The following is a 26,069-nucleotide window of genomic DNA, read 5'->3' on the forward strand; positions in this document are numbered from 1 at the left end:
AAATGTACTACGGACATGTGGTCGATGCTTAGAGATCTCTTTCAGAATGTTAGAGATAAATTTGTCCCAAGTGCCAGGCTGACTTGGAAAAGTCCAGTAATGGTTGGAATGTGGCAGTGGAGTCCAGGCTTAGAGTGTATTGCAGCAACAGAGCCCAGGTGTGAGGACGACCCAGTGCTTGGAAAATTTAAATATCAGGTTAAATGAATTGAATTGAAAAGGCTGGGTGCTGGGGACTAGACGTAAAGGTTGAGCCGATTCTGCTCACTATTCCAGAGCATTTACTCTGCTCTCCGCAGTGCTGAGGCTGTGGCCTGCTCCAGGTTTCGAGTCTATGAGCTTTGCGACAATTTGCCCCACTGTGTGATGAACTGAGGCTGAGGCTGCGGGCCTACTCAGGCAGCTCTGGTCTTTATGTTATGGACTCACTTAACCATATAACAATTACAGCACAAAAACAGGCCGTCTCGGCCCTTCTAGTCCGTGCCGAACTCTTACTCTCACCTAGTCCCACCAACCTGCACTCAGCCCATAACCCTCCATTCCTTTCCTGTCCATATATCGATCCAATTTAACTAAAAATGACAACATCGAACCTGCCTCAACCAGTTCTGCTGGAAGCTCGTTCCATACAGCTACCACTCCCTGAGTAAAGAAGTTCCCCCTCATGTTACCCCTAAACTTTTGCCCTTTAACTCTCAACTCATGTCCTCTTGTTTGAATCTCCCCCACTCTCAATAGAAAAAGCCTATCCACGTCAACTCTATCTATCCCCCTCATAATTTTAAATACCTCTGTCAAGTCCCCCCTTAACCTCCTATGCTCCAAAGAATAAAGACCCAACCTGTTCAACCTTTCTCTATAACTTAGGAGATGAAACCCAGGCAACATTTTAGTAAATCTCCTCTGTACTCTCTCAATTTTACTGACATCTTTCCTATAATTCGGTGACCAGAATTGTACACAATACTCCAAATTTGGCCTCACCAATGCCTTGTACAATTTCAACATTACATCCCAACTCCTATACTCAATGCTCTGATTTATAAAGGCTAGCATGCCAAAAGCTTTCTTCACCACCTTATCCACATGAGATTCCAGCTTCAGGGAACTATGCAGCATTATTGATCACTCTGTTCTATTGCATTCTTCAATGCCCTATCATTTACCATGCATGTCCTGTTTTGATTAGTCCTACCAAAATGTAGCACCTCACATTTATCACCATTAAACTCCATCTGCTATCTTTCAGCCCACTCTTCTAAGTGGTCTAAATCTCTCTTCAAGTTTTGAAAGCCTACTTAGTATCATCTGCATACTTACCAATCCAATTTACCAGATCATCCAGATCATTAATATATATGACAAACAACATTGGACCCAGTAGAGATCCCTGAGCCACACCACTAAACACCGTCCTCAAATCTGACACAGTTATCCACCACTACTCTCTGGCGTCTCCCATTCAGCCACTGCTGAATCCATTTTACTACTTCGATATTAATGCCTAACGATTGAACCTTCCTAACTAACCTTCCGTGTGGAACCTTGTCAAAGGCCTTACTGAAGTCCATATAGACAACATCCACCGCTTTACCCTCGTCAACTTTCCTAGTAACCTCATCAAAAAATTCAATAAGATTTGTCAAACAAGTCTGCTCTGCCATTCCATCATGGCTGATTTATTATCTCTCTCAACCCAATTCACATGCCTTTTCCCCGCAACTTTTGACACCATGACTCAAATGCAACCTCCTGTGGCAATGAATTCCACAGTTTCACTACCTTCTGGCTAAAGAAATTCCTCCTCATCTCTGTTCTAAAGGGACGTCCCTCTATTCTGAGGTAATGCCCTCTGGCCCTAGACTTCCTCACTATATAAAACATCTTCTCTGCATCCACTCTATCTGGACCTTTCTATTATATTCTAGTCCTCTCAAAATGAATGCTAACATTACATTTGCTTTCCTTACTTCAACTCAACCTGCAAGTGAACCTTTAACAAGTTTGCATGAGGACATCCAAGTCCTTTCGCACCAGGATTTTTTAGTTTTTGCCCAGTTTAGAAAATACTCTACACTTCAGTTCTGAATGCTGCTGCTTGCTTTACTGTTTGCACGATTTCTGTTTCTTTTTTGCTCCGTGCACATTGGGTTCCGGTTTGGTCGCCGGCCGCTCGACCATGGTTTTTGGTCAGGCACCGGATGCTCAGAGAGATTCGGCGGGGGGCGGGCGCCTGGGGGCCGTAGTCGAGTGGTCGGCGATTTAGGCCGGCTCCTCCACCGGACTTAAGTCTGGTGAGGAGTGTGAGGACACCCAGCAGGACTGAAAAAAAAGACCTGACAAAGGGCGGATGAGCTCCTTGTGAGCCAACAGCCATCTTCCGTGGAAGAGATTAAAGCCTCACCATGTATCTACGAATCGTATGCTATGCACCTAGTCCCTCCCCACGGATCTCCCACCCAGTACTTACCCCTGTAAGCGTAAGTGCTACTCCTGTCCTTACACCTTCTCTCTTGCCACCATTCAGGGCCCCAAACAATCCTTCCAGGTGAGGCAACACTTCACTTGTGAGTCTGTTGGGGTCAACCATTGCATCCGGTGCTCCCGGTGCGGCCTCCTCTACATCAGTGAAATCCCACGCAGATTGGGGGACCGCTTCATCGAGTACCTCCGCTCCATCTGCCACAACAGACAGGATCTCCCGGTTGCCACCCACTTCAACTCTGCTTCCCATTCCCATTCGGATATGTCCATACATGGCCTCCTCTCCTGCCATGATGAGGCTAAACTCAGGTTGGAGGAGCAACACCTCATATGCCGTCTACGTAGTCTCCAACCCCTTGGTATGAACATAGAATTCTCCAACTTCCGGTAATTCCCTCACCCTCCCTTCCCCTATCCCTATTTCACTCTGCCCCCTCCCCCAGCTGCCTATTCCTTCTTCACCTTTCCTGCCTATCACCTCCATGCTTCCCATACCCCACCCCTTTATCTTTCCCCTTACTGGCTTTTCAGCTGGAACCTACCAGCCTTCTCCAACCCACCCTCCCCCCATCTTCTTAATAGGGCCTCTGCCCCTTCCCTCTTCAGTCCTGATGAAGGGTTCCAGCCGGAAATGTCGACTGATCGTTTCCACGGATGCTGCCCAACCTGCTGAGTTCCTCCAGCGTATTGTGAGTGTTGCATATTTTGCCCCGTTAATCCATCAAATATAAGATCTTTCGAAAATATCTGAATTGATATGGGGGGCAAGAATGGGGAAAAAGAATGGAGAATAAAAAAGCATCACTGCAGAGCCTATGGAAGAGAGAAGTACAACGCGCGGCTCTCCTACACATGCGTGTGGCGGTGAAGCTGACGCAGGGCCTCATGCAGGCGAAGCAGCAAATATGATAAAGATTCTGGAAGAGATACGGGAAGTCCAAAAAGATATAAAACAGCACCTCAATGATATAAAGTCAGAGCTCACCAACGTCAATCAGAAAATAGCTGTGGCAGAGACTTGAATTGAGAAGGTGGAAGATCGTGTGCAAAACATGGAACAGATACTAAGTAAGACAAGAAAAATATTAAATCAACAGGAAAGCAAATTGCTTGACCAGGAGGGAAGATCGCCACAGAAAAATATCAGGATTTATAATGTTCCCGAAGGAGCGGAGGGTTTGTCGATGATGGACATTGTAGACGAGCTGCTGCAGGGAGCGCTGGAGATTCCCCCGACTATGGAGATCGAAATTGAGAGGGCGCATCGTTCGCTCGTCCCCCAGCCTCCTGGAGACAGAGAAAGTAAACCGCGCTCAGTACTACTTAAATTCCTTCGATTCAAGAGCAAGGCAGAGATTCTACGAAGGGACTGGGGTAAGAAGAGGGTCTTTTGGAACGGGAAGTTAATATACTTCAATCATGATTACCCCCCGGCGGTCCTACAGAAACGGAAGGAATACTCCGAAGCGAAACAAATATTAAAGCAAGGAAAGATTAAATTCCAAACCCCGCACCCTGCTAAACTGAGGGTATTTTACCAGGAAGGGATACGACTATATCAGACGGTGGAAGAGGAGACTACAGACATGAAGAACAGAGAACTGCCCATTAGCGTGGACAAACCAAGGGAAAGTCTGACTGAGCAGTTATCCCGATCTGCTTGGGAAATACTAAGAGTACCTAGAAAGCAGGGGACGGGAACAGGACGAGAGAAGGATACAGGTATTAGGAAGAGACCGTGAGTTCTCCGAGGGCAGCCCTCACCTCCTCCAGAAGAGCCATAAGGTTTGGCGAACTTTAAAAGTGCTAATAAACTAAACGGAAGCAAAAATAGACGGTGACATACCCATCTCAAGAAATACGTACAAACGTTTGTATTATGTGGATTTTATATTACTCAATTTTTTAAAATTCATTTATTCATTCCTTTATCCCCACCGAAATGAGAATATATACATGGCAGAAATACACAGGGAAATCAATTCCGTGTAATGGACATAGTTTTTTTTACTTACTTTTATAGGTACTGCAACGGGGGCCCTCAACTCACAGGTAGGAGGGACTATCCCCCACGGCTAGACTTTTCTTCTGGCTCAACCCAGGGTCATCTAGAGACCCCAGCCTAGGAATCACACCTTCTTCGCCTTTTTTTAATTATTCGTGTTTCCTGGCTCTTATTTGTTCAGGGAGCAGATCGATTAAGTGATATTCTGCAAATTTCAATGATATACTAAGACAAATACACATGGCTACGGACAAAGTAAAATTCATTTCTTTTAATGTCAATGGGCTGTTGAATCCAGTCAAGCGCAGTAAAATAAAATAAAAAAAAGAACAAGCCCATGTAGTATATTTACAGGAAACTCACTTAAGTGATAATGAGCATGGAAAATTAAAGAAAATGGGCTTCACTAATTTCTTTTTCTCCTCATATAAATCAGGACATAGAAGAGGAGTTGCTATTCTCATCGCAAAGAAGCTAAATTTTGAAAACGTATTTGAAATGGAAGATAAGGAGGGCAGATATATTCTGGTAAAGAGGAATATGGATGGAAATTCAGTTACTTTATTGAATTTAAAGTTAGGCACAAGAGTACATTCAGCCAGAGACTCATTCCACCGAGATGCAACACTGAGCATCATAGGAAGTCATTCCTGCCTGTGGCCATCAAACTTTACAACTCCTCCCTTAGATGGTCAGACACCCTGAGCCAATAGGCTGACACGAGGAATCCTGCAGATGCTGGAAATTCAAGCAACACACATCAAAGTTGCTGGTGAATGCAGCAGGCCAGGCAGCATCTCTAGGAAGAGGTACAGTCGGCGTTTCGGGCCGAGACCCTTCGTCAGCACTAACTGAAGGAAGAGCTAGTAAGAGATTGGAAAGTGAGAGGGGGAAGGGGAGATCCAAAATGATAGGAGAAGACAGGAGGGGGAGGGATGGAGCCAAGAGCTGGACAGTTGATTGGCAAAAGGGATATGAGAGAATCATGGGACAGGAGGCCCAGGGAGAAGGAAAGGGGGGGGGGGACCCAGAGGATGGTCAGAGGGACAGAGGGAGAAAAAGGAGAGAGAGAGAAAGAATGTGTGTATATAAATAAATAATGGATAGGGTACGAGGGGGAGGTGGGGCAATAGCAGAAGTTTGAGAAGTCAATGTTCATGCCATCAGGTTGGAGGCTACCCAGACGGAATATAAGGTGTTGTTCCTCCAACCTGAGTGTGGCTTCATCTTTACAGAAGAGGAGGCCATGGATAGACATATCAGAATGGGAATGGGATGTGGAATTAAAATGTGTGGCCACTGGGAGATCCTGCTTTCTCTGGCAGACACAGCGTAGGTATTCAGCAAAACGATCTCCCACACAAGTGCTACACATGCCCTTACACTTCCTCCCTTACCACCATTCAGGGCCCCAGACAGTCCTTCCAGGTGAGGCGATACTTCACCTGTGAGTCGGCTGGGGTGATATACTGCGTCCGGTGCTCCCGATGTGGCCTTCTATATATTGGCGAGACCCGACGCAGACTGGGAGATAGTTTTTTTTTCCCCCTCCCCCTTTTCCTTCTCCCTGGGCCTCCTGTCCCATGATCCTCTCATATCCCTTTTGCCAATCAACTTTCCAGCTCTTGGCTCCATCCCTCCCCCTTCTGTCTTGTCCTATCATTTTGGATTTCTCCCTCCCCCTCCCCCTCCCACTTTCAAATCTCTTACTAGCTCTTCCTTCAGTTAGTCCTGACAAAGGGTCTCGGCCTGAAACGTTGACTGTACCTCTTCCTAGAGATGCTGCCTGGCCTGCTGCATTCACCAATAGGCTGGTCCTGGACTTACTTCCTGGCATAATTTACATATTATTATTTAATTATTTATGGTTTTATATTGCTGTATCTATACTCTATTCTTGGTTGGTGCAACTGCAATGGAACCCAATATCCCTCGGGATCAATAAAGTATGACCATGACTATGACTATATACGCACCCCCAGGAAGTGATATTAGTCTCTTCCAGAAAATTACTAATATTGTGGTAACGGAAACAGAAGGTCTCTTGATATGTGAGGGAGACTTAAATTTACAATTACAACCAAAGTTAGACTCTTCCAATAGAAAGATTTATGAAACAAAGTCCTTACATAAGAAAGTTAACGCTCATTTTGAGGATGTTGGTCTAATTGATATATGGAGGGACCTTTTCCCCGACAGAAGGGATTACACTCATTATTCTGCCCCCCATTCTGTATATACAAGAATAGACTATTTCATAATATTTGGAAAAGATAGAGACAAAATAATCACCTGTGGAATTGGGACAATAGATGTAAGTGACCATGCACCTATAAATTTATCTGTTGATTTTTACCTCCAACCAAAGAATACAATTGGAAACTAAATACAAGTCTACTCAATGATCCCTATTGTAAGGAACAAATTAAAAAAGAAATTGGTCTTTACTTAGAATTCAATGATAATGGAGAGGTTTCACCTCCCATTCTATGGGATACTCTGAAGGTTGTCTTAAGAGGGAAAATTATCGCGATATCTTCATATAAGAAAAAAATAAGGAATAAAACATTAGAGGAATTACAAAATAAGATGAAGGAACGAGAAAAAAAAACAAATTGAGTTTGACACAGAAATTAAAAATTAAAAATTAGGAATGAAATTAATAGTTTGGCCACACAAGAAATCAGAAAAAATTTAATGTTTCTGAAACAGAGACACTATGAAAGTGGATCTAAATCTATGAAAATACTGGCGTGGAAACTAATAAAAAAGATAGCAGAAAATACAATTCATAGAATTAGGGATCCAAGAACAAAAGTGATAAAAAAAAGTCAAGTGAAATTCAAGAAGCTTTTGAAATGTTTTACAAAACTCTATATTCCAAAGTGTCAGGGGGGAAGCATAACCCAAATTGACACCTTCCTGAATTACTTAGAGTTACCCACTTTAAGCAAAGAACAAAATAGAACGATGACTGCTGACACAACTGAAGCTGAACTAAAAACTGCAATTAGCAGGTTTAAATTAAGCAAGTCACCAGGATCAGATGGATGTATGGCAGAGCGGTATAAAGAGTTTAGAAGTGAGTTAATTCCTATTTTACTCCCCACACTGAATGATAACATGGAATGTGGGTCATTTAGACTGTTCTTAATGTGGATTATAGAATATTTACCTCCATCATGGACCAAACGATTAGAAGAGTTTCTACCCACACTGATACATAATGATCAGACAGGTTTTATACAACAATGCCAAACACAAGACAATATATGAAGGACACTTCACATTACGAATCATATAAAAAATGAAATTGAAGCAATTGTGATAAGTGTAGACACTGAAAAGGCATTTGATTCAGTGAATTGGAATTTTCTTTACAGAGTTTTACATAGATTTGGTCTACGTGACACAATTATTAAAACTATACAGGCACTATACAACAATCCTACTGAACATAGAACATAGAATAGTACAGCACAGTACAGGCCCCTCGGCCCACAATGTTGTGGTCGACCCTCAAACCCTGCCTCCCATATAAGCCCCCACCTTAAATTCCTCCATATACCTGTCTAGTAGTCTCTTAAACTTCACTAGTGTATCTGCCTCCACCAGTGACTCAGGCAGCGCATTCCATGCACCAACCACTCTCTGAGTAAAAAACCTTCCTCTAATATCCCCCTTGAACTTCCCACCCCTTACCTTAAGCCATGTCCTCTTGTATTGAGCAGTGGTGCCCTGGAGAAGAGGTGCTGGCTATCCACTCTATCTATTCCTCTTATTATCTTGTACACTTCTATCATGTCTCCTCTCATCCTCCTTCTCTCCAAAGAGTAAAGCTCTAGCTCCCTTAATCTCTGATCATAATGCATACTCTCTAAACCAGGCAGCATCCTGGTAAATCTCCTTTCCAATGCTTCCACATCCTTCCTATAGTGAGGTGACTGGAACTGGACACATTACTCCAGGATTAAAATCAATGGATATTTATCTAATAGTTTTACCCTAGAAAGGGGCACAAGACAGGGTTGTGCATGGTCACTGCTACTCTTCGCATTATATCCGGAACCATTAGCTCAATACATCAGACAAAATGAAAATATCAGGGGAATTACTATTAAAGGGATAGAGCATCTGTTAGGCAGATGACATTTTGATCTATCTAGGGCAACCAACATACTCTTTACCTAAGTTGATGCAATCCTTTGAACAATATGGCCAATTATCAGGATACAAGATTAACCTAGATAAAACCCAATGACTTTCATATGTTACGTACCCCATAACTGGGTTGCCAAAACAGCAGAAATGGACCACTTGGTTGGAGTCTGGTTTAACAGAAACTAATAAAGTTTTATTAAAGAAATAAGTAACACAGTACTCTAATCGTAAGGATATAAATGCAACAGGTTAGTAACGACGAAACACAGATGTACACAGAACTAGGGTAATAGGAATCAACCAAGCTCTATCGCAGTCTAGGGGTAAAATGATCAGTCTCAAGTGACGCAGAGTTCAGTTCAGCTTAGTACAGTTCGCAGTAATCGCTGTTGTGCCGTTGGAGAGAGAGAGAGAGAATGCAAATTTTGATTCAAACAGACCTTTGATGTTCTTCGCAGTTAGCTTTCGGGCGAACCCTTTTGTGTCTTCTGTGGTCACCGACTGTGACCCCTCCGTTCCAGATACGACCGTTCTTCCGCGGTGAACCCGGCACCCAGGCAAGGGCGGACACACACACCAGGTTCCCGCCGATCGTCCCTTTTCACCCTGTGCGTCTATGGTCGGTTCCCGCGACCAGACCTCCAAACTCCTACCAACTTGTGGGGGCACACCGCTCTTCCAGGGTCTCGTTATCTCGTGGTGTGTGTTGTACCTTAGCGAATCTGTTCTTTTTATCTCCCTGCTGGGGTATTGCCTGTCCATCAAACTTCACACAGTTCAGGTTCAAAGCAACCGGTCTGTCAATATTCTGAAGTGTGTTTCTTTCTCGTTAATCTCTCTTATTAGCATTTTGAATGTTTCTCCATTGTCTCTCTTATCTCTCTCATCAGCATCAATCTTCTGATAACTTGGTTTGTCTATAGCCCACCAAGGGAAATTGAAAGTAGATATCCTTGGGCATGGCAAACAGTCCGTCAAGTATTTGGGCATCATTATGCCAAAAGATTTGGCAAGATTATCAGAATGCAATTATCAGCCTATACATAAAAAAAAATTAAGGAAGATATAACAAGATGGAACCTAATTCCTTTTCTTGGTCTCAGTTCAAGGATTGAATCTATTAAAATGAATATACTACCCAGACTACTATATCTCTTTCAGACCCTAACAAAATCAACCAAAATCTGGATCTGGATGATAATGTGGTAAATTGGATCAGCAAATTTGCTGATGATACAAAGATTGGAGGTGTAGTGGATGGTGAGGAAGGTTTTCAAAGCTTGCAGAGGGACTTGGACCAGCTGGAAAAATGGGCTGAAAAATGGCAGATGGAGTTTAATACAGACAAGTGTGAGGTATTGTACTTTGGAAGGACAAACCAAGGTAGAACATACAGGGTAAATGGTAAGGCACTGAGGAGTGCAGTAGAACAGAGAGATCTGGGAATACAGATACAAAATTCCCTAAAAGTGGCGTCACAGGTAGATAGGGTCATAAAGAGAGTTTTTGGTACATTGGCCTTTATTAATCGAAGTATTGAGTATAAGAGCTGGAATGTTATGATGAGGTTGTATAAGGCATTGGTGAGGCCGAATCTGGAGTACTGTGTTCAGTTTTGGACACCAAATTACAGGAAGGATATTAATAAGGTTGAAAGTGTGCAGAGAAGGTTTACAAGGATGTTGCCGGGACTTGAGAAACTCAGTTACAGGGAAAGGTTGAATAGGATAGGACTTTATTCCCTTGAGCGTAGAAGAATGAGGGGATATTTGATAGAGGTATATAAAATTATGATGGGTATAGATAGAGTGAATGCAAGCAGGCTTTTTCCACTGAGGCAAGGGGAGAAATAAACCAGAGGACATGGGTGAAGGGGGAAAAGTTTAAAGGGAACATTAGGGGGGGGCTTCTTCACACAGAGAATGGTGGGAATGTGGAATGAGCTGCCAGACGAGGTGGTAAATGCAGGTTCTTTTTTAATATTTAAGAATAAATTGGACAGATTCATGGATGGGAGGTGTATGGAGGGATATGGTCCGTGTACAGGTCAGTGGGACTAGGCAGAAAATGGTTCGGCACAGCCAAGAAGGGCCAAAAGGCCTGTTTCTGTGCTGTAGTTTTCTATGCTTTAAAATCAATTCAATAAATGGAACAAGATGCTATCAAGATATATATGGCAAGGTAAAAGGCCTAGGGTTCGTCTCAAAACTTTGCAATTAGCCAAGGAAAAGGGGGGATGGGGCCTACCTTCTCTTAGAGATTATTATTTTGCAGCACAGTTGAGAGCCGTGATATGCTGGTGCAACCCATCATATGACGCTCAATAGAAAAACATTGAGCAGAAGATGCTTTCCATCCCCCATACAGACAATTTTGGCTGATGATAACCTACAAAGTTACATATATAATATTGACAATCTGTGGGTGAAATGGACTCTTAAAATATGGGAAACTATTATAAAAGAATATAAACTAGAAAGAGACATCGCAATTCTTAAATGTTGTGCATATGACTCGGATTTTATGCCAAATAAACTGGATGCTAGATTTAAGGACTGGACAGCTAAAGGAATAACATTTGCAATGTAATGAAAGAAGGAACACTGTTCAGTTTTGAAATGCTCAAAGAGAAACACTTATTAGAAAAACAAGACTTTTACTGGTATTTACAGATGCGACAGTATGTTAATAGGACGGTTATGTACATGTATATGTCTGATAAGAGCTATTTAGAAAAGCATATAATTCAGACAACGGTAGTAGAATAAATTCAAGTGTGTATAAGGGTTTGTCAAATCTTAAAACACATTCAACTTCATACATTAAAACAAAATGGAGAAGGAAGGAGGGATAATAATATCTGAGGAAGACGGGACAATAATATGGAGGTATCAATGGAAGTGTACCAGTTCACAGAAATGGAGGGAGTTCGGGTGGAAAAACTTGATAAGATATTTTATTACACCCTCTCAGAAATCCCATTATGATAGTAACCCCCTGCTTGCTGGAGAAATTGTGGAAATCAAACTGCAAACCATTATCATATTTTCTGGGAATGCCCTGTTATCAAAGACTATTGGAGTGGGATACATAATGCCCTACAAGACATCTTTAAATGTGAAATTCCCTTCGACAGTAAGACCATATATTTTGGGTATATACCTCAAGAATGGTTGAAAAGAGATAAATATTTAATGAATGTACTGCTGATGGCTGGTAAAAAGAGCCTTACCAGGAAAAGGTTATCACAGGAGAGCCCAACTTTAAATGTATGGATGGAAATTACAATGGACATTTACAAAATGGAGAAGATAACAGCATCTGTTAATCATAAGTTGGAACAATTTTATTCATACTGGAAAAAATAGTTTAACTACATAACATCTCATAGGCCTGATTTTATTCTCACGTCAATGAATATGTTGTTAAAAAAAAGATCACTCCCTACTCTGTACATAGTTTTCTTCTTTCGATTTTTCTTTCTTTCCTCTCCTTTCTATAAGTGTATACCTCAGACAAATATTATGTGGAGATTTGTGACAAATATGATTATATGATATATCTATACAGTATCTGAAATACATCTTATGGAAATGTTTGTCTGATGATGAAATTCAATAAAAAAATAAATTACAAAAAAAAGGAAGATTAAAACACATATTATTCTTTCACCCAGATCCAAAATTTCTAAATACACTGAAATAAATGTTACTGTTGGTACACAACTTACCCTGCTCTGCCCATTATGAACTAGATTTTCTGCAGAATAACAAACATCTGTTGGACTGTTGTTTGCTCCATGATCATTCCAATCTCCTTTCTGTTCCCAGATTTGATGTCCTCTGGAAGAAACAATTTCATACAAAAAATGAAACAAATGTTTTTAAGTAATTCATTGATAAGAAAGGTTTATTATAAGAAAGGCTTAGAGGCATTTAATCCAAATCCTGGGAAACTAAACTAGCTTTGTTGGACATCTTGGAAGCCATGGATCAGTTGGGCTGAGGGAACTGATTCTGTGCTGTATTACCCTATTAATATTAATGCACACTGACCTGGAATTTTCTAGATATAAAGAAACTGCTAGTTTTGCAGTTACCTGGGGTAGATTCCCTGCAAAAACTTCCTGAATGAAACTTCTCATGGCAAACAAGCCTAGCAAGTGGATTAAGAAGTGAAAGGAGCCACTTAAAACACCCAAACTCCAGCAGAGTGGCCATTTTGGAGCAAGTGTGATTTTAAAATGCTGTGTTTGAAGTATAAGTGCTGAAGTGACAGAGCATTGTTACCTTAGTGGTTAAGAGATGGCAAGTCAAGGCAGTTCTTACTAACCACACAACACGGATGGAGCTAAAATTGGACTCACTGAGGTGTATTTGTGATGCTTTACAGACAGGAGCTTTAGTGAGGTGGTTAATCAAAAGGTTCAGACAACAGGTCACCACACTGGAAAGGCAGAAATGGCAGATGGAGTACAGGACTTCCACTTAGCCATTCCTTTCAATAACAAGTGGATGCTATTGGGTAGCTGGGTGAGAGCAGGAGATGGCCTTTAAGAGGAGAGCAACTTCAGCTGCCAAGTTTGTGGCACAACAGGCTCTGATGCGAGAGGAGGAGAGGTACAGTGTTAGGAGATATTACACCCACTACATCTCCTTCCCAAGATCAAGAATGTCTCTGAGTAAGTACAGAACTTTCTCAAGAGGGAGGGCAAACAGTTAGAGATCATTTTACACAATTACATAGATGGAAAAAGAGATGAGGTCCTTCAGAGTGTATACAGGGAGTTAAAGAAAAGTAAAAGAAATAGGACCTCTAGGGTTGTAATACCCTCTTGCAGACACAAGTAGTAATAGGAGGAAATGACAGATAAGTGCATGGCTGAGGAACAGTTGCAGGAGGGGGGGATTCAGGTTCTTGGTCCACCAGAATTTCTTCCAGTGCAGAGGCATCCTGTACACAAGGGGCCTGAACTGGAAGGGGAAAAATCAATAGCTTGGTGGAGAGATTTACTAAAGCTACTCAAGAGATTTAAACCAGTCTGGATGGAGCTGATACCCAAAGTAACAGATGAAAAAATATTGAGGTAAAAAATGAGCAAGTCAGGTGGCAGGCCAGGCAAGGCAGGGAGAATAAGTGAGCTGCCAGACGAGGTGGTAAATGTGGGTTCTTTTTTAACATTTAAGAATAAATTGGACAGATACATGGATGGGAGGTGTATGGAGGGATATGGTCCGTGTGCAGGTCAGTGGGACTAGGCAGAAAATGGTTCGGCACAGCCAAGAAGGGCCAAAAGGCCTGTTTCTGTGCTGTAGTTTTTCTATGGTTTCTATAAAGTTGGTCTGATAACTTAAATGCATTTATTTTAAAGCAAGAAACTTGACAGGTAAGCCAGACGAACTTGGGTCATGGATTGGCACGGGGGATAATATTATAGTTATTATAGGTTGATTACAAGAGGCTTTCAGGAGGTAAAGGGATATCTGGTGATTATAGAATCAAAGTTATTGAGCAATGGGCAGGAATGCAGCTTAATGGCCCAAGATATAGAAGCTACAGCTGTGCTAGAGATAGAGGTAAGAGAGGAGCGGGGGGGTGGTTCAAGAGTTACATTTGTGATTACAAAGAACATCACATCAGCACTTCGAGAGGATATTCCTGGGGGACTGCCCAGTGTGGCTACATATGTAGAATTTTAGAGTGAAATATGTAGAAGTAAATGCGATCACATTGATATGATGAGATTATGCTGTTGGTCCTCCACCCATAGTCAGAAGGAATTAGAGGAGCAATATGTAGATAAATCATACATAGATGTAACCATGACAGGGTTGTCACTGTAGCTGATTTCAACCTCCCTAACTTCCCTGACGTTGACTGTTAAATGCCATACTGTTAAGGTATTAGATGGGACAGAATTTCTTAAATGCATCCAGGAATGTTTTCTGAGAATCCTCTGCCTCTACCACCGCCAATTCTGTATCCAATTGGGCTGCTCACATGTTCTAACCTTTCACACCAACCTACCCTGCATGACCTTGGCAAAGGCTTGTCAATAAAGATTACTGCCCTTCCCTTGTCACCTCTTGTGGTCACCTCTTCAAAAAAAACATCATGAGACTTAATTAATTTCCCACACAAAAAGCCATGCTGACTATTCTTTGCCAGCCATTGTCCTTCCAAATGCAAATAAATCACATCATTCAGCAGCTGAATGTTGCTCCTCTTAAGAAATGGCTTTTGACCTCCCTTTCAAAAATGAAGCTCTGCAAGTGGGTGATATGTCAGTGGGGAATACACTTCGGTCCAGTCACCATAATTATTTAGTTATTGTTCAGACCAAACATCATATCAGAAAGAATGTGATCTAAGTGACTTTGATTAAGGAATGACTGCTGGTGGCAGACAGGTTGATTTGAGTACGTCAGAAACTGCTAATCTCCTAGGATTTTCATGCACAAGTCTCTAGAGTTTACTGAAAAAAGCATAAAAACAAAATTCATCCAGTGAGCAGCAGTTCTATGGGGAAAATGCCTTGTTAATGAGACACCTTAAAGGATAATGGCCAGATTGGGGCAAACTGACAGGAAGGCGACAAGAACTCATAACGCCCATTTGCACTAACATCATTGAGAGGAAGGTCATGGCCAGAATCAACACTTGCCTAAGAAAGAACCTGGACATGCTGCAAATTGCCATAAGACCATCGAGTCTGATCCTTTTTTTTCCCTCCTCGGCCCCACTCCCTGGCCTTCTCCCCATAACCTTTGATACCTGGCCTGCATTGCTGCCTGTGGTAACAAATTCCACAAATTCACCACCCTCTGACTAAAGAAATGCATTCGCATCTCTGTTTTAAATAGACGCCCCTCTTCCCTGAGGCTGTGCACACTTGTCCTAGACTCGCCCACCATGGAAAACATCCTTTCTACTCTGTCTAGCCCTTTTAAAATCTGAAAGGTTTCAATGAGACCCCCCCCCCCCATCCTTCTAAATTCCAGCGCGTACAGGCCCAGAGCCATCAAACGTTCCGCAAGTGATAACCCTATCATTTCCGGAATCATCCTTGTGAACCGCCTCTGGACCCTGTCCAATGCCGAACATCTTTTCTTACATGAGGAGCCCAAAACTGTTCACAATACTCAAGGTGAGGCCTCAACAGTACCTTATAAAGCGTCAGCATCACATCCCAGCTCTTATATTCTAGACCAGGTTCCACAAGAGATGATGATCTGAAAAAAATCGATTCTTGAACTTCACGCAATGCACGATACTAGTGCTCACAGTGGTGGGGAATGGCCAAGCAGCCCGTTAGCAATCTCATTAGAGTTCTCTCAGCCCAGCACAGCGGTGTGCAGTTGGACCGTGTTTATTTGGTTGAGTCCATTCTCTGTTTTTGACGCGAGATAGGGGATGCAGTTGATAATTTGTCAATCAATTGGTCTGCCGGAATTAGATAAATTGAGAGATCGGCAAATGGAATCCTCCATAGTGTAGGGAAGCGTATGATCATGCACTTTGATAGAAGGAATAAATGAGGGTGGCGGTAGGCTGATGAGGAGCGTGAAGTACTTTTTATGACCATTGCATGGACTCATCCATTTTTATATTTTATTGACTCCTGTGTTTTACAGACATGCCTGAAGGTCCAATGTGGTGATTTTTGAATTTCAAAATGGTTGTCTTCTGAAACATTTCACTGCAGAAGTGCAACAACAGTCACAAAAACGTCCACCTTTACAACGAAAACTACTTATCAATACATTTTACATGGAATGGTGATCCAAGTTGCCCTATACCTTTGCCTAATCTGTGGCAAACATCTTACAAATGCAGCAATGGCTCCTGCAAAATTGAACAAACCTAACTACAAATTAGGCCAAATGACACATAAAAGTGCTGATTATTTTAAATGGCTATTGGAATCTCAAAACAGAGTAAAGGTTTTGTTAATAAAGTCACAGTCATTAAAAAGATTCAGGAAGCAAGTTATTTAGTAGTAGAAGTTATTACCCAGTAAAGGCAAAAAGTCACACAGTTGGTGACAACCTAATAATGCCAGCATGTAAAATTATCATGGTTATAAGGCTGAGAATAGATGCAGTACGAGAAACTGAAAAGATTTCACCCTCAATGATGATGATGGCTGGTTCTTCGCTTGCAAAGATCAGGAGATCATTAATGGCTGCAGAGGCAAAATCTGGAGGAGTAGGGGCACAGGAACAGCTGGGATGCAGGCGCTTGGGTAGTAGTATTGTTCTTGTGTCTCCACGTCTCTTCAGCAGTCGTTCTTCTGGATTCCTCAAAATTCTTGGTTGTGCCATGTCACAAGCCAGCTGCTGCCACTCAATGACCCTGATATTTGCCTGAGAGAACTGCTGCTTAAATTGGTCATTGTATCTCTTGCGCGGGGCACCACGATCTCCCTGGGACTGAGGGAATTCTCCACAGAGTACTGTGCAGAGATGTCCATACGAGTCACATGGCCTCACCAGTGGAGCTGCCTGAGCAGCAAAGTAGCTACAATGCTTGGAGATTGAGCCTCCTCCAGGACCTCGTTGTTGGAAGTCATGATTCTGCCAGCCGATACCCATAATGGAGCAGAGACAGCCCTGATGTAAGCGCTTGAGCAACCAGATCTGTTAGCGGTACAAGACCTAGGTTTCGAAGCAATAAAGCAGTGTTGTGACGATGAAAGCCCTATACACCTAAATTTTTGAGGTGGTGGTTCTTCCACACAAGTTTCTGGAGGCACAACTCGCACTGATGATTGCCAACATCACTTACTACCGTAGCATTGTTGCAGATGATGCTGTCCAGTTAGGTGAACTGCTCAACCGCAGTGACAAGGTGGTCGTCCAGGTGATCCGAGGTCAGTTGTAAGCACCATAAGGGGGCTTCCAATGGAGGATCATTGTTTTCTTCAGACTGACCATTTATCCAAAAGCTTTTGCAGCCTTGGCAAACTAAGGAACTGCAGCCTGTAGCATGTCCTGTGTGCGAGAGTAGAGCACAGCCATTCACATATTGCAGCTCGAGAATGGGCTCTTGCATGTTTTTGCTCTTGCATGTTTTTGTTTAGGTGAGAAACTGGCATGAAGTCTATGAAATTGAGGGAATCAAGTAGTGAGATCATGGAAACCGTACAGATTGAAAAGGAGGAGGTGTTTGCTGTCTGGAGGAAAATTAAAGTGGATAAATCCCTGGGACCTGACAGAGTGTTCCCTCGGACCTTGAAGGAGACTAGTGTTGAAATTGCGGGGGCCCTGGCAGAAATATTTAAAATGTCGCTGTCTACGGGTGAGGTGCCGGAGGATTGGAGAGTGGTTCATGTTGTTCCGTTGTTTAAAAAAGGATCGAAAAGTAATCCGGGAAATTATAGGCCGGTGAATTTAACATCGGTAGTAGGTAAGTTATTGGAGGGAGTACTAAGAGACAGAATCTACAAGCATTTGGATAGACAGGGACTTATTAGGGAGAGTCAACATGGCTTTGTGCGTGGTAGGTCATGTATGACCAATCTATTGGAGTTTTTTGAGGAGGTTACCAGGAAAGTGGATGAAGGGAAGGCAGTGGATATTGTCTACATGGATTTCAGTAAGGCCTTTGACAAGGTCCCGCATGGGAGGTTAGTTAGGAAAATTTAGTCGCTAGGTATACATGGAGAGGTGGTAAATTGGATTAGACATTGGCTCAATGAAAGAAGCCAAAGAGTGGTGATAGAGAATTGCTTCTCTGAGTGGAGGCCTGTGACTAGTGGTGTGCCACAGGGATCAGTGCTGGGTCCATCGTTATTTGTCATCTATATCAATGATCTGGATAATGTGGTAAATTGGATCAGCAAATTTGCTGATGTTACAAAGATTGGAGGTGTAGTAGACAGTGAGGAAGGTTTTCAGAGCCTGCAGAGGGACTTGGACCAGCTGGAAAAATGGGCTGAAAAATGGCAAGTGGAGTTTAATATAGACAAGTGTGAGGTATTGCACGTTGGAAGGACAAACCAAGGTAGAACATACAGGGTTAATGGTAAGGCACTGAGGAGTCCAGTAGAACAGAGGGATCTGGGAATACAGATACAAAATTCCCTAAAAGTGGCGTCACAAGTAGATAGGGTCGTAAAGAGAGCTTTTGGTACATTGGCCTTTATTAATCAAAGTATTGAGTATAAGAGCTGGAATGTTATGATGAGGTTGTATAAGGCATTGGTGAGGCCGAATCTGGAGTATTGTGTTCAGTTTTGGTCACCATATTACAGGAAGGATATAAATAAGGTTGAAAGAGTGCAGAGAAAGTTTACAAGGATGTTGCCGGAACTTGAGAAACTCAGTTACAGAGAAAGGTTGAATAGGTTAGGACTTTATTCCCTAGAGCGTAGAAGAATGAGTGGTGATTTGATAGAGGTATATAAAATTATGATGGGTATAGATAGAGTGAATGCAAGCAGGCTTTTTCCACTGAGGCAAGGGGAGAAAAAAAACCAGAGGACATGGGTTAAGGGTGAGGGGGGAAAGGTTTAAAGGGAACATTGTGGGGGGCTTCTTCTCACAGACAGTGGTGGGAGTATGGAATGAGCTGCCAGATGAGGTGGTAAATGCCGGTTCTTTTTTAACATTTAAGAATAAATTGGACAGATACATGGATGGGAGGTGTATGGAGGGATATGGTCCGTGTGCAGGTCAGTGGGATTAGGCAGAAAATGGTTCGGCACAGCCAAGAAGGGCTAAAAGGCCTGTTTCTGTGCTGTAGTTTCTATGGTTTCTAAGACAGCCACCTTCATACAGTATAATAAGTCAACTTAGTGATGTCATGTCACATGATGCTGAACAGGTTTTGTGTGATAAACTGAAAAACAACACCTTCTCTGTCCAGGTTGATGAGTCAACAGATTTCACCAATGAATGTCAAGTTGTAGCATTTGCAAAATTTGTAAACGATGGTGAAATTCAAGAAAACTTTTCCTGTTGCAAAGAGCTACCCGAAACAAGGAAAGGCCAAGATATATTTAATGTTCTGTCTTCATGTGCGGAAACAAAAAGTTCTGTTTTGGAGGAACTGTGCTGGCATCTGTACTGATTGATGGTGCTCCATCAATGGTTGGCTCCATGAGAGATTTTGTTTCTCGTGAAAATAAGGAAATCCTTATGGTGTCACAACACACTGCTTTTCTTCACAGAGAAGTGCTGAAATAAAAAGCTTGGGAGATGATAAAAGTACTGGATGATGCTACAAAAATGGTTAACTTTTCCTCTTACATTCTAGAATGGATTGCTGAGCCATCAACGGGGACGGGAGAGGTTCCAGAGGTTTGGAGGGTTGCAGATGTTGTTCCTTTATTCAAGAAAGGCAGTAGAGATAGCCCAGGAAATTATAGACCACTGCGGCTACGTCCACACGACGCCAGATGATTTTGAAAACGCTGGTTTCGAGTAAAAACAACAGGCATCCACACCAGGCGTTTTTCAAAATATCTCCGTCCACGTTAGCTTGGATATTTGGACGAATCTCCTCCTACTGGGCATGCGCAGGACACACAGAAAACAAGCGAAGAGGAAACGGTATACGTGGTGCACGTTTGTCCAGTTACAGACCAGAAAAACTTTAAAGGAATAGCTGTTGCCTCTTGCGCAGGACTTGAAACTAAAAAACAAATAATACTGGAGCGTATGGAGGCAACTGAAAGGGAGTTCACAGACAGTATGACCCAGCTGACGATGAACATTGAAAAACTGACTAACTCTATTGCATTAATAAAGCACCTTGTTAAATGTATAAAGCACATCTGCATCAGTGTTATCTTGTATTTCCATACAACGTTATATTTGGCTGTTACACATCTATTGTCAGAGAAGTACTTGCATAAATAGGTAAACCACCTTCATACAAGCAAGGACAGAAAACAGAGCAAAGTGAGTATACTTATTTATTCAGTAAGCTATGGGTCAAAGTATTTGCTGAGTACATTTCTAACTCTTCTGGCTTCAGTCTCTTCTAGCTTCAGTCGTTGCCGTCTGTTCTGAAATTGTTAGGTTGTGTCGGGGGGGGAGTGGGTTGCGTTCAAGAAAACAATGAAATGCCGCACTGCCGCCATCTGTTCCGGCATATCATGACAGCGTTTTTAAATAGTCAAAAAAGCTCACTTTACAATTTAACTCTCACGCCGTTCACATCGTCTGTGCAGTACCAAGCAGAAGCAGAAAAAGCATTGTTCTTGTGGTGTTGTCATGACAGCATTTTTAAATCTCTCCATTTACCCCGTCCACAATAAAACACGCAACAATCATTTTCAAATTACACACTCTGGAGAGTGTTTTAGAAAAGCTCCGTTTTCGGGGGATGAAAATGCCATTTCAATGCGGACGGAGGGTCAAAACGAAGAGAAAAAGCTTCGTTTTCAAAATTATCTGGCGTAGTGTGGACATAGCCTGAGTCTTACCTCAGTGGTTGGTAAGCTGATGGAGAAGATCTTGAGAGACAGGATTTATGAACATTTGGAGAGGTATAATACGATTAGGAATAGTCAGCATGGCTTTGTCAAGGGCAGGTCGTGCCTAACGAGCCTGATTGAATTTTTTGAGGATGTGACTAAACACATTGATGAAGGAAGAGCAGTAGATATAGTGTATATGGATTTCAGCAAGGCATTTGATAAGGTATCCCTTATTGAGAAAGTAAAGAGGCATGGGATCCAAGGGAACATTGCTTTGTGGATCCAGAACCGGCTTGTCCACAGAAGGCAAAGAGTGGTTGTAGATGGGTCATATTCTGCATGGAGGTTGGTCACCAGTGGAGTGCCTCAGGGATCTGTTCTGGGACACTTACACTTTGTGATTTTTATAAATGACCTGGATGAGGAAGTGGAGGGATAGGTTAGTAAGTTTGCTGGTGACACAAAGGTTGGAGGTGTTGTGGATACTGTGGAGGGCTGTCAGAGGTAACAGCAGGACATTGATAGGATGAAAAACTGGGCTGAGAAGTGGCAGACGGAGTTCAACCCAGATAAGTGTGAAGTGGTTCATTTTGGTAGGTCAAAGATGATGGCAGAATATAGTATTAATGGTAAGACTCTTGGCAGAGTGGAGGATCAAAGGGATCCTCTGAGTGCCATAGGAAGCTCAAAGCAGCTGCACAGGTTGACTCTGTGGTTAGGAAGGCGTACAGTGTATTGGCCTTCATTAATCGTGGAATTGAATTTTGGAACCGAGAGGTAACGTTGCACTATATAGGACCCTGGTCAGACCTCACTTGGAGTACTGTGCTCATTTCTGGTCGCCTCACTCCAGGAAGGATGTGGAAGCCATAGAAAGGGTGCAGAGGAGATTTACAAGGATGTTGCCTGGATTATGCCTTATGAGAATAGGTTGAGTGAGTTCGGCCATTTCTCCTTGGAGCGATGGAGGATGAGAGGTGACCTGATAGAGGTGTATAAGATGACTGATTGTATGGATAGTCAGAGGCATCTTCCCAGGGCTGAAATGGTTGCCACAGGAGGACACAGGTTTAAGGTGCTGGGGAGTAGGTACAGAGGAGATGTCGATGGTATATTTTTTACTCAGAGAGTGGTGAGTGCATGGAATGGGCTGCCAGCAACGGTGCTGGAGGCGGATACGATAGGGTCTTTTAAGATATTTTTGGATAGGTACATGGAGCTTAGAAAAATAGAGGGCTCTAGGTAAGCCTAGTAATTTCTAAAGTAGGGACATGTTGGGCACAACTTTGTGGGCTGAAGGGCCTATATTGTGCTGTCAGCTTTCTCTGTTTCTATGAATGCTAACCTTGCATTTGCCTTTCTCACCACCAACTCAACCTGCAAGCTAACCTTTAGGGTGTTCGGCACAAGGACTCCCAAGTCTCTGTGCATCTCAGATTCTTGGATTTTCTCCCCATTTGGAAAGTAGCCTGCAGATTTAATTCTACTGCTTAAGTGCATGACCATACATTTTTCAACATTGTATTTCATTTACCACTTGCCTATTTTCCTAATCTGTCCAAGTCCTTCTTCAGCCTACCTGTTTCCTCAACACTACCTGCCCCTTCACCAATCTTCATATCACCTGCAAACTTGGCAACAAAGCCATCTACTCCTTCATCTAAATCAGCGGTCCCCAACCACCAGGCTGCTGACTGGTAACGGGCCGCAGAGCATATGCTACCGGGCCGCAAGGAAACAATATGAGTCAGCTGCACCTTTCCTCATTCCCTGTCACGCACCGTTGAACTTGAACATAGGGTTGCCAACTGTCCCGTATTTGCTGGTACATCCCATAGGTTGGGCTAAATTGGTTTGTCCCATATTTCCCCCGCTAAGGTAGAACGTTCCTATGAAGCCGAAATGGCGTGAAGTGAGGAAGCAATTACCATTAAGTTATATGGGAAAAATTTTTGAGCGTTCCCAGACCCAAAAACTAACCTACCAAATCATACCAAATAACACATAAAACCAAAAATAACACTAACATATAGTGAAAGCAGGAATGATATGATAAATACACAGCCTATATAAAGTAGAAATAATGTATGTACAGTATAGTCGAAGATGAAGGCAAAACCGATGCGTGGAAAAAAAAATACATCATTCACAACATCCCCTTTATCTTGTCTCCTCAAAAAATTCCAACAGGTTCATCAGGCAATTTTTTCATTTAAGGAAACCATGCTACTTGTCCTGTGTCATGAAGTACTTCATAACCTCATCCTTAACAAATGACTCCAACATCTTCCCAACCACTGAGGTCAGGATAACTGGTCTGTAATTTCCTTTCTGCTGCCCTCCTCCTTTCTTAAAAAGTAGAGTAACATTTGCAGTTTTCAGTCTTCACGCACCATGACAGAGTTCAATGATATATGAAAGACCATTGCCAATGCTTCCCTAATCTCTCTCATGACCTCTTTCAGAACCCTTGTGTACAGTTCATTTGGCCCAGCTGACTTATGAACCTTTAGGTCTTTCAGTTTTTTAAGCACATTCTCCCTTGTAATAGTAACTGCACCCACTTCTCTACCCCCACACCTTTTCAACATCTGGCCCACTGCTAGTGTCTTCAACAGTGGAGATTGATGCAAAATACTCATTTAGTTCATCTACCATCTGCTTGTCCCGTTATTATTTCTCTGGCCTCATTTTCTAGCAGTTCTCTCATCTCTCTTTTAACATACATGAAAAAGATTTTCCTCTCCACCTTGATATTGTCTGCTAGCTTGCTTTAATATTTCATCTTTCCCTCAAATGATTCTTTTAGTTGCTCTGTTTTTAAAAGCTTCCCAACCCTCTATCCTCCTGCTAATTTTTGCTTTGCTTATGCCCCCTCTTTCATTTTATATTAACTTTGACTTCCCTCATCAACCACACTTGTACTATTTTGCTATTTGAGTAGTTCTTCAGTTTTGGAATATCTATCCTGCACCTTCCTCATTTTTCTCAGAAACTCAAACCATTTTACTCTGCTGTGAGCCCTGCCAGTATCTCCTTCCAATTTACTTTGGCCAACCCCTCTCTCATACCACTGCAATTTCCTTTATTCCACTGAAATTGTATCATTTTTTTAATGCATGCATTTCTATATGACAATAAACGAGGACGGAGTGTCCCCATAATCTAATCTAATCTAAAAAAAATACTGTTACATCAGACTTTACTTTCTCCCTGTCAAATTTCAAGTTGAACTCAATCATATTGTGATCACTACTTCCTAAGGGTTCTTTTACCTTAAGGTTCCTCATCGCCTCTGGCTCATTACATAACACCTAATCTGGTACAGTTGATCCCCTAGAAGTCTCAATGACAAACTACTCTAAAGAGCCACCTCACAGATATTCAACAAGTTGTCTCTCTTGAGATCTATTATCAACCTGATTTTCCCAATCTACTTGCATGTTAAAATCTCCCATGATTATCATAACATTGCCCTTTTGACATGCCTTTTCTATTTCCTCTTGTAATCTGTAGTTCATATTCCAACTACTGTTTGGAGGCCTGTATATAACTGCCATCAGAGTCCTTTTACCCTTACAGTTTAACTCAACCCACAAGGATTCAGCATCTTCCAATCTTATGTCACATCTTTCTAATGATTTGATACCATTCTTTACCAGCAGACCCATGCCACCCCCTCTATCTACCTTCCTATCCCCTCAATACAATATGTGACCTTGGACATTCATCTCAACTACAACCATCTTTCAGCCATGATTCAATCTCTGCTCAACCATGGATCACCTGTACAATAGCAATACCCAAGTCAAGCTACTGCTTATTGATTACAGCTCAGTGTTCAACACAATTATAACCTGAGTAATATCAACAATGCTCCAAAATCTGGGTTCTGGAACTGGATTCTTGACTTCCTCATCAGGAGACCACAATCGGAAACAGCATCTCCTCGCTAACAATCATCACTGGCACTCCTCAAGGATGCATGTTCAGCCCACTACTCTACTCTCTCTACACCCACCACTGTGTAGCCAGGCAAAGCTCAAACGCCATCCATAAATTTGCCAATGACAATTATTGTTGGCAGAATTTCAGATGGTGACGAGGAGACGTACAGGAGTGAGATAGATCAACTACCTGAGTGACGTCGCAGCAACAACCTTGCACTCAATATGTGAGTAAGACCAAGGGAATTGATATGGATGTCAGGAAGAGAAATTTGAGGGAACACACACCAGTCCTCAGAGGGTTCAACAGTAGAAAAGGTGAACAGATTCATGTTCCTGGGTGCCAAGATCTTTGAAGAGCTATCCTGGGCCCAAAATATTGATGCAATTACAAAAAAGGCATGAACACTACCACATACATACATATACACACACACACCTACCTTATTGTAATTTATAGTTTTTATTGTATATTGCAATTTACTGCCGCCACAAATAATAAATTTCACGACATATACCAGTGATATTGCACCTGATTCTGAACCACGCATTATAACAGCGGTGTGTAACAGTGGTGTGTAGAAGAAAACCTCTGAACACACGTCATAGATATACTTCATTAATCCCGAGGGAAATTTGGTTTCGTCGAACCTTGGAGTGGATAGTTTATAACACGCAGAAAACTTTAAGACATAGGAGTAGAATTATGCCATTCAGCCCATCGAGTCTGCTCAGCTATTCCATCATGGCTGATCTATTATCCCTCTCAACTCTGTTCTCCTGCCTTCTCCCCATAACCTTCAACACCCTTACTAATCAAGAACCTACGCTTTAAATATAAGCAATGGCTTAGCCTTCACAACTATCTGTGGCAATTAATTTTCAGATTCACTACCCTCTGGCTAAAGAATTTCCTCAACTCCTGTTCTAAATGATCATCCCGCTATTCTGAGGCTGTACCCTCCAGTCTTAGAATTTCCGACTATAAGAAACATTCCCTCCACATCCACTATCTAGACTTTCCAATATTTGATAGGCTTCC

At 42.3% G+C, this 26,069-nt stretch overlaps 1 protein-coding gene across 5 annotated transcripts in view; it reads right to left on the reverse strand.

The window, feature by feature from the left end:
* cep152 (centrosomal protein 152) overlaps positions 1–26,069 on the reverse strand; it is a 306,980-nt gene that overhangs the window by 195,291 nt on the left and 85,620 nt on the right. For all 5 annotated transcript variants that reach the window (XR_010020130.1, XM_063065688.1, XM_063065689.1 and 2 more), the window contains exon 4: positions 12,384–12,495. Coding sequence is in view for 4 of the 5 variants with exons in the window: in XM_063065688.1 (XP_062921758.1) it covers positions 12,384–12,495 (112 nt within the window). In the remaining variant the exon portion in view is untranslated. The remainder of the gene's footprint in view (positions 1–12,383; positions 12,496–26,069) is intronic.

Source organism: Mobula hypostoma, chromosome 13, assembly GCF_963921235.1.
Source record: "Mobula hypostoma chromosome 13, sMobHyp1.1, whole genome shotgun sequence".
NCBI lineage: Eukaryota > Metazoa > Chordata > Chondrichthyes > Myliobatiformes > Myliobatidae > Mobula > Mobula hypostoma.